This window comes from Gekko japonicus, unplaced genomic scaffold, assembly GCF_001447785.1.
Source record: "Gekko japonicus isolate JY-2015 unplaced genomic scaffold, Gekko_japonicus_V1.1 scaffold3641, whole genome shotgun sequence".
NCBI classification, from domain to species: domain Eukaryota; kingdom Metazoa; phylum Chordata; class Lepidosauria; order Squamata; family Gekkonidae; genus Gekko; species Gekko japonicus.
In genome coordinates, this window is record NW_015168768.1 from 120854 (window position 1) to 122808 (window position 1955).

General features: G+C 40.5%; 1 protein-coding gene across 1 annotated transcript in view; it reads right to left on the minus strand.

The window, feature by feature from the left end:
- The window catches only part of PHF20L1 (PHD finger protein 20-like 1), a 70986-nt gene that overhangs the window by 67961 nt on the left and 1070 nt on the right, over nt 1-1955 (minus strand). Inside the window, exons 2-3 of the mRNA XM_015415667.1 lie at nt 1713-1884; nt 1400-1484 (exon numbers count right to left, since the gene is read on the minus strand). Of these exons, the coding sequence (XP_015271153.1) occupies nt 1400-1484; nt 1713-1884 (257 nt within the window). The remainder of the gene's footprint in view (nt 1-1399; nt 1485-1712; nt 1885-1955) is intronic.

Consider the following 1955-nt stretch of genomic DNA (forward strand, 5'->3'; position numbering starts at 1 on the left):
CGGGTCCACCTCTTGTAGATATATAATTTTTAAATTATTTTTCAACACATAACATCAACATCAACAAAAACACATGCAAGACAAACAAAACATTAATCAGGAGCACCTTCCATTGATCACGCTTAAACTTTTCTTTTTATACTACAATCATTTCTTTTTGCACCCATTCTATTACTTTATGCATGCATATATAATATTTACAGTTTATATTTCTAATTGTGTTTTCTGGTGGTTTACGGTATATCACTTAAAATAGTTCTCAATCCATTTATAAAATCTTGACCATGTTTTCTCAAAAGTATCTTCTCTTTTGCCTTGTAATAATAGTTAATTTGTCCATCTCAGCTGTTTCTAATAATTTGTAAATTATTTCTTCTTTTGGTGGACTTTCTTCTTTTCTCCTATATACAAAATTCTAGCTGTAGTTACAACATATGTAATCATATAAGCATCCCTTTTGAAATATTTTTTCTGGTATTATATTCAATAAAAACAATACTGGTATAAAAAGTATACTTGTTTCTAGTATTTTTTGTAAGATCTCATGTATCCAGAACCAATGCTTTTTACTTTTATCGCATGGCCACCACATAAAAGGAGCACACTGAGTTTCTGTTTTGTATGAATTGGTATGACACTGAATATGGGATCTAGCACTATTCTTGCTCCCCAGTATTATTTGTTCACTGAAGCAGCAGCAGCAGAAGAAGAAGAAGAAGAAGAGGAAGAAGAAGATGAATAGGAAGAAGAGGCTTTGCCGCCTGTGAACCGCCCTGAGCCTTTGGGAGGGCGGTATAGAAATCCAACAAACAAACAAATAAATAAATAAATAAAGAAGAGGAGGAGGAGGAGGAGGAGGAGATTGGATTTATACCCCGCCCTTCACTACCCAAAGGAGTCTCAGAGTGGCTTACAAACTCCTTTCCCTTCCCCTCCCCACAACAGACACCCTGTGAGGTAGGTGGGGCTGAGAGAGCTCCGACACAAACTGCTCTTTTTGTCAAGAACAGCTCTTATCAGAACTACGGTTGCCCAAGAAGAGGCCCTAACCCTAACCCTATAAGAGGGCTGTGGGCCTTGAAGTAGTAACTAGTTAAGTGAACTAGGTAGCCATGTTAGATTAGTTTCCCTTGCCCCAGTACTGTGTTAATAAACCATTTGTTTAATTGTCCTCTGCCCGGTCACCACGCCTATGTTCTCGGCTTAAAAAGGGGCATTTTGGATGGGCTTGGGAGGGTACTCTGGGCCTTCTCAAGGGACCCGAAGTCCAGAGTGGTGGCAGCTGAAGGTGGCGACCCCCTGGGGGTCATGACACCTCCTTATAAGTCCCTCAAAGACATCTGACCAACCAGGAAACACAACACCAAATTAGATGGAACCTTGGTCCAGCAACACATACCTTCTTTATTAATTGCTTCGATCTTTGCAGGATAGTATCGACAATCTGTCCAACGAGCTAGAACCTCTTCCCCAGGTTTAAAATCCTGTTTTGTAGAAAGATTCAATATACTGAGTTATCAACATAATCAAAAATCTATTCGATGTCAACATATTTTAGCACCAACTTTCAATACGGCCCTAACCCAGAAGACTTTCTGCTCAAGATCTGCTTCTGTCTACAGGTTTGTCTTCCATAAAAGTGTGTTTTGGGGGTATGTCCCAAGACATGCACATAATAAGATTTTAGGGTCGCAAGAGGGATGAACACTTACAATGAATTCGTCATCATCTTTCAGACCCTCTTTCCTCAGCGAGGGCCTCTCGAGGGGCCGCAGCCGATTGCTGTCCCAATAAATCCACTCGTCGTAGCGATGACTCCAGCGTTCAAAGTGGACAAGCATCTTCCCCTCTTCATAATCTATCTTCTCAATGCGCGAGGGATACCTTCAGAAAGCAAATGGAAAGAAGCCATTTCAGAAGGCCGTTCTTAACAGTTCAGTATGCAAAGGACCCAG